The 12,756-nt window shown below is 52.7% G+C and overlaps 1 protein-coding gene across 1 annotated transcript in view; it reads right to left on the bottom strand.

Annotated features, from left to right (window-relative positions):
- Nucleotides 1–11,032, bottom strand: part of LOC107158836 (zinc finger protein ZFP2-like) — a 15,440-nt gene extending 4,408 nt beyond the window's left edge. The window contains exons 1-3 of the mRNA XM_048791472.1: nt 10,920–11,032; nt 5,040–5,131; nt 281–493 (exon numbers count right to left, since the gene is read on the bottom strand). Coding sequence (XP_048647429.1) covers nt 281–493; nt 5,040–5,131; nt 10,920–11,032 — 418 coding nt within the window. The remainder of the gene's footprint in view (nt 1–280; nt 494–5,039; nt 5,132–10,919) is intronic.
- Between the last annotated feature and the right edge of the window lie 1,724 nt (nt 11,033–12,756).

Here is a 12,756-nt window from a genome sequence, read left to right as displayed (position 1 = left end):
ACCTCGGCGGGATCCCTGGAGCGCGGGCTCCGGGGCAGAGCCGCGGGAGACGTCCGCCCACTCGGATTGGCTCCGCTGCGGTCACGTGACTCCAGCCGGCTCCAATCACAGAGAAGCCAACACTCGCCCTCCCTGCAGCCCGCGCGTTGGACGCGAGCACCCGGCTGGCCGCAGCTCTGTGCCACCACGAGCTGGGCCGGGAAAGGAGGAAGCCAGAGCCATGCCCGGGCCTTCTGTAAAGCTCAGAGCCCTTGAGAGGGCGCGGGGAGGCCGTCCTTACCCAGGGAGGCCAAATTGCTGTAGTTCTCCAGCATCACATCCTTGTACAGGGCCTTCTGCGCAGGCTTCAGCAGCTTCCACTCACTCTGGGTGAAGTACAGGGCTATGTCCTTGAAGACCACTGGTTCCTGTAACACCAAAGCCCTGCGGCTCTTCACCCAGGGACTGGTCCCTCCCCTGGCCTCAGAGAGCATGTGCAAAGGTGTGCCAAATCCTGCATGGCCGTAGGCAGTGAGCAGGCTCCTGTTCCTCACCCTACCCCCCGTCCATGGCACTCGCTTTGGCCAGTGGGATGTTGGTAAAGGGTGATATATGCAGAAACTTGAAAAAAACTTTGGTAACTGGCAATACTCTTACTGCCCCTCTACTGCTACCAGGAGAAAGAACATGCCCAGGTCAGCCTGTTGGAGCTGGCCAGATGTGTAGAGCCACACTAAGTCCCCCAGGCCCTTGGAGAGCCAGCTTAGACCAGCTGGCACCCAGAGTGCACAGACTGCTCCTAGGAAGGAGCCTCCTAAACAACCCCTTCTGGTAGGTGTTCCTGAATTTCTGTTGTTTGTTGTGCAGCACTGCCATGTCAAGAGACAACTGCTGCGGTATGTTCCCAGTGTTCTTGTGGGGTTGGGAGGTGAGTGCATGCATGCTATGGAACATCAATGCCTGGAAGACTCCTGCCTGTCTTCATTTGGCCATCTGGAAAACTCCCAGTTTCCCCATCGGTGATGTAGATACCAAGGATGGTTAGGAGCAGACTCAGGAGCCAGACTTCCTGGGTTTCACTCCTGGTTTGGCCACTTAATTAGCTGTGTGACCTTCGGCAAGTGATGCAAGCTCTCTGTGCTTCCACAGGGATAACAACAGTACCTCTCCTCCTGGATTACTGTGAGGATTGAGTGGATAAGCACGGGTATCATGGTCAGTGCTTGCTATTATTCTAAGTATTGTTTAAATGTGGGTGATCCTAGGCAGTGGGAGATTGATGCAGACTTGGAGATCAGTTTACTCATGTATTCACCATTGCCAGGTGCTGGGGAGAAGTTAACCTAACAGACTAGAGCTGTGGTGGACACAACATGCCTACGACTTTGCTCTAAAAATAAAAGTTATAGGTGAATGCATGGCTGCCCAAAGACTACGTTTCCCAGCATCCCACAGGGTCTTGTGACTACATTCTAGCCAATGGGTGTAAGCAGAAGTGACAGATCCATCTTTGCCTTTAGAAGGACCAAAGCTGTCCTTGCTTTCCCATATCCCCACTTACTTGGGGCAGAATGTGAACTGACATGGGGTGAGCCCCCCTCGACCTCCTAGGGAGAGAAACAGGATCAAAGGAGCACGGTGGTGAGCCCCATGCAGTGGTCACTGGCCCCCCCCCCCGCCCTGGATGTTCACACAGGGACCATCCCTGAGTGGAGAGCAACTCATTCTACCCATGTAGCTCCTGAATTCAGAAGACGGCAGCCAAACCTGTGTCCTTCCTGGGCTCACGGTTCAGGGCAGGGAGCAGAGAGATGGACAGAGCCCAGGGACACCTGGATGCAGTGTGGCTGATGCTGGAGGAGCGGTGCATGCCCAGGAGCGCAGAGGACACCTGTGCACGCGTTTTGGGGAACTCTGAAAAGGCTTGAAAGAGAAGATGACAGCCGAGCTGAGTCTCCAGGGACAGAGGAGTCCGCGAGGCAGAGCAGAGCAGTGGGCCCTGAAGGAGGTGAAGGGTGGAGCAGGCAGAGAGCTCAAGACAGGAGGAGGCTGGAGAGGCAGGGAGGTCAGCGGGCCACATCCTGCTGGGATCCCTGGACAGGCGGCTTCCTGTGCCTTGTTTCCACATCTGCAGGATGGGAAGAAGAGCTAACAGTACTGCCTCTAGGGGATTAGACAGTAAGGGAAGAGCCCCAACAACATTCGTCCCTTGATAAGTTCCGGAAACTCGCTAGCTGCCAGTTAACGCTGTCGCCTTAGCTGAGTTGTTGAAACTATCCGTTGTTGTAAAAATATGCCCACTTCTTTTCCAAGATAAAGCATCTGCCTCAGTGCCACCACTTGGTAAACGGTAGGCAGGTCTATTGATTTCTGTCTGTACTCTCCTCAGGGGTTATTGTGGTACTCTTTTACGTAATTGACATGCATGCTCACGAGTCCTCAGCTACTTTTGTTATTTCTCCACTTGCAAAAACAAACAGAGGCAGGAACACTTCCACAACTCGCTACACTCATTGTGATCAGAAATGGGGCTCAAAGAGGATCAATTTTCCAAAACTGGAAAATTTCCCATCATTTACCTGCAAACACTTACATGATAGGCATATTCTAAGAACTGCACAATCCATTCTCTATCCTGTAATAACTCTGTGATGGGCTACTGTGACCAGCCCATTGACAGATGAGGGAGCTGAGAGGCACAGAGGAGTTCGGGAAATAACCCAAGACCACACAGTGGATAGTGGCCAAGGTGAGAGTCTAGGCTCATGGTTTCGCTGGGCTGGGCCCTAACTGGGGGGGCATCAGTGGATGGGAGACTTGGGTCTCTACTCTGTGCCTCTCCCTCTGCAGAACCATCCTTCGCTAGCCCTGGGTTCCTCAGCCATGGCTCCATGGCCACTCGGGCCAGTTCATTCTGACTGAGCACTGTGGGTGCACCCCTGGCCTCCACCCATTAGATGCCAGTAGCATGTCCCCTCAAGTGTGGCAACCGAAACAGGTCCACACATTGCCAAAAGGCCCTGGAGGGAAGGTGCTTCCAGGAGAGAGCCACAGCCTTCCTCCATGCTTCCCTTTCTTGGTTTGTGGGACAGGCAAAGACACCCACCCCCTTCCACTTCAGGGACATGCACATGGCCCAGGGTGGGCCCATGAGGGTCCGGCATCCCCCGTTATTGCTTGGTTAAATGGTGGGCATGTGATTCACAATGGGCCAATCAGAATATTTCCTACCCCTAGGTTATGGCTTGATCTAAAGGTGCCTCTTCACTGATGGCCTATTAGGTGTAATGAGGAAAACGGGAAAGTATTCAGTGGAGAAAATAGAAAACTATCTTGACCAGGATCAAAATGAGCAGCCACCATCGATGACTGACAGGCCACATGCAGACCCGGATGTGAGGCTCTAAGCAGGCACAGCATTACCTGTGCCTGCCTGTATTCTGGGCACAAATGCATTAGATCAATCTAGTTCAAAGAAAAATGCACCCCCAGACCCAAATGCAGCAGTGACTCTATAGTCTTCAAAAATATCAGTGTCATCAGAGGCAAAAAATGGCCAACAAGGTTTTCTAGACTAAAGGAGATTTCTTCATGACCACTAATTGCAACACTGCCACAGAAAGAATCCTGCAGTGGAGAAGAGAGGATGCAAAAGTGGATGGCATTTAGCACATTTTCAAGACAGGGATGTTGAGAGCAGTTTTGATTAAAAGCATTGTACCAATTTTAAACGTATGAAGGTTATAACAGTACTGGGGTTATGTAGGAGAAGACTCTTAGGAGACACAGAAGTGTTTGGGCCAGGTGCTGTGTGCACTCTGTGCTCAATGGTTCTGAAGGTAATATACGTATCATGATAGAGAGTGCAGAGGACGAAGCCAATAGGAGAAACATTAACAGATGGTGAAGCCAGGTGCGCTTACTAGTGTTGCACTTTTCTTGTGAGTTTTAAATTATTTCCATAATATGCACATATATTTTCTCTGTGTTTGTGTGGGAGGAGTGTTGCTGGCACTAACAGGAAAGTCATTTCTGTCCTTTGGGATGCTTCTGAAGGTAGTGCTGGTGTGACAAGAGAGGCTGCCTCTCTGGATCTCCTTTCCAGCCTCTCATTCACCATAAGGGCCATCAGTGTAGCATTTCCACCTGTTTGGCAATCCTGGAGTCCCTCACAAGTCCCAGAGCCAATTCTCCTTGGCCAAGACTGAGTCACATGCCTGGCGCTCAGCCAGTCACTGTGGTCCTGGGCATAGTATGCTCTGATTGGCTAGAGGAATGCCAGGAGAAGGGACAGGATCTGCTTCACCCAAAATGGGTGGCAGACAGGAGTCTACAAGGAAAGATCAAGGGTGTAGGGGCTGGGGATGTGGCTCAAGTGGTAGCGCACTCGCCTGGCGTGCGCGGGATGCTGGGGGTGCTGGGTTCGATCCTCAGCACCACATAAAAAAATGGAGTAAAGATGTTGTGTCCACCGAAAACTAAAAATAAATATTAAAAAAATTTTTTTTAAAAAAAGAGTGTAGAAAGGAGGGGGCAGCTGCCGGCCTCCACCCACTGATCCTCTTTCCCTCCCTGCATTCACACTGCTGCCCCGTGCATTCCGCCCACTCTCCAGCCCGGCCGTTCCTAGGCCAGGGCTCTGTCAGTGAACAACAGATGAGATTCCTGTCCTCCCCAGTGTAGTGGGGCAGCAGCGGATGGACACATAACAGCACACTGTCAGGTGGCAACCTTCCTCTGAAGAACTGAAGCATGATAAGGGGTAGAGAGCGATGGACTAAGTGACCGATTTGTTCTGCAGTGATGGGAATGTACCCAGGGTGTCACCCAAACTGGACTAGGGCTCCACCACGGAGCTATGTCCCCCGCCTGATAGGTAGCATTTGACCAGAGACAGGAATTAGGAAACCGGAGGCAGGGAAGAGAGGAAAACCACCCTCCTCTGGGTGCAGTGCCCACCAAGCTAGAGCAGGGTCTCAGCTGGGCAGAGAGGGCAAGAAACATATCTGCCCTCTCCAAATAGAGCTGGCCTCTGGCCGTTGAGGAAATAATCAGCTCACCTTGCTCCAGGCTGGTAGAGATGTGGCCAGCAGTCTTCCCTTCCTTTTGGAAAGCTTGGTTGGGGTAGGACTCGGACTCTTCGGAGACAGGGCTGGAGGAGGAGGGGGAGAGTCATGAGGCCAGCCTGGCATCTGAGGGCTGGAAAACTCACCCATAAAACCTTAGCAATGAGAGAAGTGACAGGAGCCAAGGTGGATGGACCAGGTTCTGCGCTTGGGTGCATACCTTTCATAGCAACTCTAGCAAAAAAAACCAAAAACAAGGCCCCTAATGGTATGCATGCTAAACTGCCACATGTATGAAAAAAATTGTTCATAAATATGTGATAACAGACACACATGTGTAGTTGTTTGTGTGTGCCCAGAGCTTCCTGCAGGAACTGGACGGTACTGCCTCTGGGGAGTGAGGAAGCAGAGGCCGGGTTACTCTTGACCTTGACGGTGAAGTCAACACATGTGCAATCTTTTCCCTCCTCATCACAACATTTGACTCTGCAAGGCAGACGGGAAGGAGGAAATGCCCAGGAAACCCCATGCCCCTGACTGCACCACTAAGATTCTGCCGTCCACGTGGTCAGGTCTCCTCTGCCCTCTGTCAATCCATCTTAGAGTCTAGTGCAGTCCATAGCAGGTCACAGGCTGCAGTTCATTTCCTCCTAAGCATTTTTAGAGGCGTGTCCTTAGGGAGAGTTCATGATTCATTCGCCTGAGTTTAGGTAAGATTTACATACAGGGAAGCGGACACCTCTCAGGGGCATCATTCCAAGGAGCTGAGACACACAGAGACCTGTGCAACCAGATGCCCACTGAGATAGAGACCTCTACACATCTGTTTACACTTTCCAATCAAAACATGAGATTGAAAATGTTAAAAGAAGATTTAGTTCCCAGATTAAATCATACACATTGTTCTTAGCACAGGGTTTCCAGAGCAGAAATCAAACTGGGTTAGTTTGGCCTTGATCTTGGCCCTCAGGACCACAAAGCTAGAAATACCCCGCCTCCCTGAGTTGGATCGGGGAGGAGTTCACCCTCCCCACCTCCAAGACTCTTCCCACCTCCTGGAATCTCCTCACCTCCCACAATCTCCTCACCTCCTGGAATCTCACTTCCCTGTGCCTCCTCACTCCCCTGAGTTTCTCCATCTCCCATTCTAGAGTGGGGACAGCATGTGCAAAGGCTTGAGTCGGGTGATTTAAGGCCAAGAAAGGCTCCAGGGCCTGGATCCTGTGAGCCTGAGGGAGATGTGGGTGATGGAGTCAGAGGGTGACTGGGGAAAGGCACCCGGGCCGCCGGGGTGGCATAATGGGTCAGTTTTGAAGATCTCCTGTGTTTTATGGCACCTCTGCCTGGGAGGGGCAGGTAGAGGGGCAGCCACCCAGGAGCATCCTTTCTGGCCCAGAGGAAGTGACAATTTTCTGAACATCTTCACGAAATCAGTCTCAGGTTCTGTAGCACGGCAACATGCCACGTGACCCTCCTTTGGCTAAGCGACCAATGATGGGTCACCATCCTGGGGATCATCCCAGAGAGATGAAAGTGTCCACACGGCAGCCTAGAGATGCGCACCTTCACCCCCAGCAGGGAGAACCTGAGCCCACTCCAGCAGCCTCGAAAGGAAGCCCACTGGGGTCCACTGGCCGTGGGGAACGCTTCCTGGGAACCAGGTGTGTGGACTAAGCTTCCGTGGAGGTCCAACAGACCCAACCAAACAGAACCGAGGCACTCACGCTGGATGTGTTGAAATCAAGCCCAACTTCCAAACAAGCCGCTTTCCCCACACCAGGACATTAGCAGCAGCTCACCAGAGGGGCCCCTTACCCAACCAGATTGACAAGGAAATCTCTCTGCTTTCCCGAAAGTAAAGCAGCTTTGAAAAGAACAAAGTGGTTTACTTTGTTCCCTTTCTGCTTCTTCACCTTTTCAGCCTGTAAAGTGGTTTTCCACTGCTCCCTTCATCAGAGAACCTGAGTCTTTACATGAGATGCTACCCAATTCTAATTGGCCAATAAGAGCCACTGAAATCTGTTGGAAAAAAAATTTGTTTTTTTCTGGTACTAGGGATTGACCCCAGGGGTGCTTTACCACTGAGTCACCTCCCTAGTCCTTTTCATTTTTTATTTTGGGACAGGTCTCATTAAGTTGCTGAGGCTGGCCTCGACCTTGATCCTCCTGCCTCTGCCTCCTGAATAGCTGAGATTACAGGAGTGTGCCACCATGTCAGACTTGCAGTTTTGTTTTGAACACTACTAGCCAGCAATAAAGAGGAATGAATGAAGTGTTTATGTGCAACAGAGCTAAGACAGGTCTCAAGCACACTGTGCAGAGCAAAAAAAAAAAAAGGAAGACCTCAAAAGGTCGCAGACTGAAAAGCTCCCATTGAACATTCTTTAAATGACGAAATTCAGAGGGAGAACAGAGGAGTAATTGATGGTGGGCAGGGGTGGGTTAGGGTTAGGGTTAGACAGGGAGCTCAGGTGGGCAGGGTGGGTGTGGCTCTGACAGGACAGGAAGTCAGGTGGGCAGGGTGGGCGTGGCTATGACTGGACAGGGAGCTCAGGTGGGTAGGGGTGGGCGTGGCTCTGACAGGACAGGGAGTCAGGTGGGCACCGGTCGGGGAGGCTTTGATGGGATAGGGAGAACTTTGTGCTGAAGAAACAGTTCTCTCTGGTAGCGATAACGGTTACATCATGCTGTAAATGTGATAAAACGACAGCGATCTTGCACACACCCTTCTCATACTGACTTCTTGTGTTTGATGTGTTGCCATCAAGTGAGACACAACCATGAGGGAACAGTGGATCAAAGGCACACAGGTGATTGACCTGTCTGGGCTGTTTTTGAACTTTGTATGAATCTGCATCACAGCGAGCTCAGCGGCCCTCTTTGTGGGCCAACCCACCAGCAAGACTCACGGGACTGAGCCCAGGTCACCTCCTGCCTGACCTCTGCACCCCATCTCCTCTAGTTGGCTTCCAGCATCTCCAACCTGCTGCCCTGCAACCCCTGGCCAGACAGCAGGATGTGAGTCTAGCTCAGGCAGGGCCACTAGGCCACAGTGAGGGTCCTGATGACCTCAGCTCCCAAGACACACCCCAAAGGAAGTACCAGGACTCATCCCTATGACCGGAATGCCTTGGGGTTCCACCTAGGAGAGCCTCTGACCCTTTCCACCCCCAGGGGAAGCCAGAGGGAAGACTGGCTTGGAGGCCAGGTGGGCTCAGCATGCCTTGGAAGCCCTTCCCAGGCCTGCCCACTTCCCCAGGCTCTCACCTCTGTCATCTGAGGTCTCCTTGTCTTTGACGCAGCCACGACGCTGACGTGGCATTTTGTGCACCGCAGGCAGAGCTCCTGGGAAGAGGGCTGAGGAGCAGGTGGCCTGAGCTGGAACTCTACACTCACTCAGCAGCTGGGGCCCTCAGGCAGAAGATGTCACCTCCCCAAGTCTTCTAGGTGTCAGCAGGGCCTCCCCCTAGAAAATCAACCAGCTGATTTGTGGAGAGCACTTGGCAGAGACAGGATCATGGACTGCAGGGCCTGGGACTTGGAGAGGGTCTCTTCTCTCTAAGCAAAAGGTGGAAAAAATGTGTGAATGCTGCTGACACCCAGATGAAGTAATTCTTGTCAGACTCAGACAGAATGAGAGCCAGTAAGTTACCGAGAACTCTTCAAGGCCGTGGCCAGCGAAGTACTGAGGTAAGTACTTTCTAGAGGACTTTCTAAAGCCCACAAGAAGTTTCCTCTTGCTGTACACATACCCCATGCATTGCAAGCCTTGCCCAAATGCACAGAATCCCATAACCAAGTTTATCTTTAACATCCTAAGATGCTCTGGACAGAACACTTGCTCACAATGGCACCTCCTCCAACTCTCACCTCAGGTCTCTGACCAGGGCACTCTGTATCCAAGTAGCTCATGTAAAGTTCTCCCTTTTCTGCTTATAAAAATTCCCCTTGCTTCAACCTTTAATATGTCCACAAGTTACTGTGGCATATGCCTTCCTTCTGCAATGTGCTGCAATTCCCAAACAAATGCCATTATCTTTGGAGACTCTCAGATTGTTATTAAGCTGACAATTATGCATGTAATCTGGCTCTGAAGGGGAAACTCATTTTACTGCACATCAAATCATCCTCTAGTGCCTAGAATATAGCCAGTGCTCAGTGAAGGCAGCTCCTAGTGAGCATTCAAATTCCTGTCTTTCTGACCCTGTTCTACAATGATGATGTTGGTTAGGGTGTGCTCAGTGGTAGAGCTCTTGTCAAGCATTCACAGGACCCTGGGTTAGATTCCTGGAGCCACAAGCAAACAAACAAAACAGACTTAAGAAACTAAAGTGACAGACAACATAGTAGCTCAGAACAAGACAGTGCAGACTTAAGAGGCTCAACTTCAGACCCAGTTCTGTTCCTGCTATGTTTAGAATGTGGTTTGTCCTCCCCAAACTCATGCAGGATATTTTTTTTTTTTGCACAATACCTTTATTTTATTTATTTATTTTTGTGTGGTGCTGAGGATCAAACCTAGTGCTTCACATGTGCTAGGCAAGTGCTCTCCCACTGAGCCCCAGCCCCAGCCCTCATGCAGGATTTTGAGCCTCAAAGTCTTAGGGTAATTATATCAAGAGAGTAGAAACTTAAGCTGACCATAGTGTTTAATGATGAGTCCTTTGGGAAGTGATTAGAAGATTAGGTCATTAGGTTGGAGCCCCTAAGATTGAGCCCTTTTCAAGGGGAGGGAGAGAGACCACACAGAGACACACAGGCATTCCAAACATGATCCATGCAGCCAAGGGGGCCTCCCAAGAGGTGCACCATGCTTTTGGGATGTCCCCCTCCCTAACTCTGGGCCAAAATGAGCCTCTTTGCTGTATCATCGACTGTAGGTATTTTACTATGATAAAGGAAAAGGGGCTGATCAGGTTCTTCACGTGGACCTAGGGCAAATGACCCTGCTACATTTGCCTGGGTGCCTCCCACTCTGAAGCGGGGTGTTATATGACTCCGCAGGACCACCATGAGGATGGAAGGGGCAGGCCATGTGGCCCCTGATGCTCTGCTTGGGGGAGGAGCAGTCCTGCAGCAAAGCTGGGTGTTGGAAAGCTCAGATGGGAGTGCTCTGCCACCATCATCACGGGTGGCAAGGTCTGTGTGGAAGGGAAGGGGGATGGTTCCCAGCCTACCACTCACTAGATGAGAGACCTCTGGGACTGAGTTGCCAGATTATGTAAATAAAAATAGAAGGTCCACACTGAAAACAACTTTCAGATTAAAGATGCATAGTTTTCAAGGGTAGGTATATCCCTGTTACTGCCTGGGACACACCTATGCAAAAGAACGATTTTTAAAATGTATTTAATAAGTTACTTTTAAGTAGAGGTATGTCCTATATATGCAATATTTGATAGTTACTAAAAAGAAATTTTTGTTTGTCTGAAATTCAAATTAAAGTAGGTGCTCTATACTTTGCTCAGTGATCTGAATACTGGGTTGGTCACTTAACCCTCTATACATACTTTAGCTTTCCACTCCATAGAAATGAGAACAAAAATGACTAAATATGAAGACTGAACGTCTGCATGCCTGTCAAGGAATTCACAGTGCCTACAGCAGAGAAAGGCAGAGGAACGGCTGGCTTCACTTTCATTGTTAGCAGGGCTGAGAGTCAAGGGGTCTCTTCCTCCACTCTGTCCCCAGCTTCCCTGCACCATGTCCCCGTCACTGAGGTCTTCACCTGGGTCTCACATGATTGTCCTCCAACCCACCCCATCTAGTCACCAGAGAAAAGCAAATTGCTGTTGAAGAAAAAGATGTGTAGGTCACACAGCTTCATACTGAGATCAGGGACCCATGGCCAGGGACCCATGGCCAGGTGGTTACAGGTCAAGGGCTAGGCTTGGCACGAAGGCCATGCACTCCCTCACATGAGCCTCCCCAGACTGTGCAATCTCCGACTCGCGGCTGACTTTGACAAACTCACAGGCACTTCCCATTGCCCCACAGGTCCTTTTAAAAAGACATTGAGACCCACTGGCAGACCCTCACACATGTGCAAACACAGCTTCAAACTTAGGGGAGTCCCAGACTGTTGGACACACATTTTCAGATAATGACCGGGCACACCTGGGCACACAGACACATACATCCTGACATACACTCCAGGGAGACTGAGAACCCACTTGCTCAAGCTGGACCTGTCCGTGAGTGCCCAGATCCCTCCACACACATGCAGGCACAGACATGCACACAGCCCATCTGCAGACGGACATCCTGGAACTTCAAGTCATCCTCTGAACGCAGACCCTTGGACAGCATCCCCTGTCTGCCCCTCAGGGGCGGCTCCCTGCACTGGAGCACAGCCACTGCAGAGCCCCAAGCCCATCCAAGCCCCTCACCCACAGCACTTCATAGGAGTCCTGCCTAGCCAGAACATTTCCTGAGGACTCCCAGCTCCATGCTCCCCAAAGTATCCTCAGTCTCCCCCCAAATCATCTTCTTGTGCCCCCATCAGGGAAAGGGGATAACTGGCCTCTTTGGTCCCCAACTGATCTGTCCAGCGTCCTGGAAGACTTCCTCCATCCCCCACCAGACTGGCGGTTCCCAGACCCGACCTTCCTGCTCCTAGATCCCTCCTGACCCGGCCAGGCTGCCTGTCCTGGAGGAAGCACCACGTCCTCCTTGGGCCGGTCCCCGTCTCCTCAGTCTCTTCTCTCTCCTGGTGTCCAGGGACATCAGGGGACCGAGTCGTCCCGCGGCTCAGAAACGCCTGTGAGCGGCTAGTCGCGTCGGGGGAGGCCGGGGTCCCTAACACGGCGCGGCACTGGCTGGCTGCAGCCCTCGCCCGCCGCGGCGTTCAGCAGACACAAGCAGGGCGGCGGTCCGGACACGCCGCCACCCGTTCCCGCCGCGCCCAGCCACGGGGGCCGTCCTCGGGCAGGGGGCTGTCCTTGGGGCCGGGAACTGTCCACGGGGCTGTGCCTTGGGCTGGGGGCTGTCCTTGGGCTCGGGGGGCTGTCCTTTTGGCCGGAGCTGTCCACGGGGGCCGTCCTCTCGGTCTGGGGCTGTCCTTGGGTCCGGGAGCTGTCCACAGGGGCCGTCCTAGGGCTGGGGGCTGTCCTTGGGGCCCGAAGCTGTCCTGGGGGCCATCCTCAGGCCAGGCCGTCCTCGGCCTGGTGCCTTCCTGAGGGACAGTGGGCTTTCCTCAGGGCGGGGGGCGTAGGGGAGCCTGTCCTCAAGACTGGGGGGCTGTCCACAGGGGCCTTCCTAGGGCCGGGGGCTACCCTGGGGGCCACCCTCAGGTTCAAGGCTGTCCTGGGGGCTGTCATGGGTGGGTCGGGGCTGTTGTGAGGGTGGGAGAGTCTGTCTCTTGGGTCGGGAGCTGGGTCCGAGGTTGTGTTTGGAGGAGTCGAGCTGTCTTGGGGCTGTAGTGGGGCTCGGGTCGCTCCGCGGCGCCGTGCTTTCTTGGGGGCTGACCGCCAACAAGGCCGTGCGGTCTGGACGTGAGCGACCTCAGCCTAGCCGGCACGCACGCGCACTCACAGAAGCAACACCGTCGTGCAGGCGTGCAAGCAGACTCGTGCCACGCAGGCCTGCGACGCGGCACACACGCGTGACCACGCAGACCCGCACACCCTCATGGTCCCACGACGCCCATGCACTCGCGCACTCCGAAGGCACACCACCACTCCAGGCGCACGCCACCAGACACACACCACCA

The sequence above is a fragment of the Marmota marmota genome, unplaced genomic scaffold (genome assembly GCF_001458135.2).
Source record: "Marmota marmota marmota unplaced genomic scaffold, marMar, whole genome shotgun sequence".
In the NCBI taxonomy this organism is placed as follows: Eukaryota; Metazoa; Chordata; class Mammalia; order Rodentia; family Sciuridae; genus Marmota; species Marmota marmota.
The sequence above is the reverse complement of the archived record's forward strand: the minus strand, read 5'-3'. Positions and strand labels throughout refer to the sequence as shown.